General features: G+C 64.4%; 1 protein-coding gene across 1 annotated transcript in view; it reads left to right on the forward strand.

Moving 5' to 3' along the window:
• Window positions 1-932, forward strand: part of LOC103782339 (proto-oncogene tyrosine-protein kinase Yrk) — a gene marked incomplete at both ends in the record, with an annotated part of 2,196 nt that extends 1,264 nt beyond the window's left edge. Inside the window, 2 exons of the mRNA XM_008950112.1 lie at window positions 410-541; window positions 751-932. Of these exons, the coding sequence (XP_008948360.1) occupies window positions 410-541; window positions 751-932 (314 nt within the window). The remainder of the gene's footprint in view (window positions 1-409; window positions 542-750) is intronic.
• Between the last annotated feature and the right edge of the window lie 7 nt (window positions 933-939).

Consider the following 939-nt stretch of genomic DNA (forward strand, 5'->3'; position numbering starts at 1 on the left):
CAGGGGATGGATACCCAGAAGGTGGGTATCCTGGGTGCTCCAGATAATGGGTACCCCAGGGGATGGGTACTTCAGAGGATGAGTGTCCTGTCTAATGGGTATCCCAGGGGATGAATACTGCCCTGGAATGATGAGTACCCCAAGGGATGGGTGCCCTGGGTGATGGGTGCCCTGGGAGGTGGATGCTCCAGGTGATGGGTACCCCAGGAGACTGGTACCCCAGGGAATGGGTACCCTGGAGGATGGATACCCTGGACCTTGGGTGATGGTGTCCCAAGGGATGGACCCTTCAGATGATGGGTACCCCAGATGCAGGGTGCCTCTGGCGCAGGACGTGCCCAGTGCTGGGTACCCTGGTTGTGGGTGCAGGGGGGTGCCCTGGTGGCGACTCACCCGCCTGCCCTCTCAGGTGCCAAGTTCCCCATCAAGTGGACGGCCCCTGAGGCTGCACTTTTCGGGAAATTCACCATCAAATCCGACGTCTGGTCCTTTGGCATCCTCCTGACCGAGCTGGTGACCAAAGGCCGGGTGCCTTACCCAGGTAGGGCCCCCCCCGGGGGCAGCAGGGTGCAGACAGGGCAGGGGCTGATCCTCCCCAGCGAGCCTTGCCCTGGGCCTCAGTTTCCCCCGTGGAGAGCCCAGCTGGGCTCCCCCTCCACACCCCGGGGGCAACGCCGCCGCATCGTTTCCCCACTGGGTGTCTGGCGGGGGTGCCGGTTGCTGAGCCGGGGGGGGTTCTTTGTCCCCCAGGGATGAACAACCGGGAGGTGCTGGAGCAAGTGGAGCGGGGCTACCGCATGCAGTGCCCGGGCAACTGCCCCCCGTCGCTGCACGAGGTGATGGTGCAGTGCTGGAAGCGGGACCCCGAGGAGCGCCCCACCTTCGAGTACCTCCAGGCCTTCCTCGAGGACTATTTCACTGCCACCGAGCCCCAGTACC

Source organism: Merops nubicus, unplaced genomic scaffold, assembly GCF_000691845.1.
Source record: "Merops nubicus isolate BGI_N331 unplaced genomic scaffold, ASM69184v1 scaffold35930, whole genome shotgun sequence".
Lineage (NCBI taxonomy): Eukaryota > Metazoa > Chordata > Aves > Coraciiformes > Meropidae > Merops > Merops nubicus.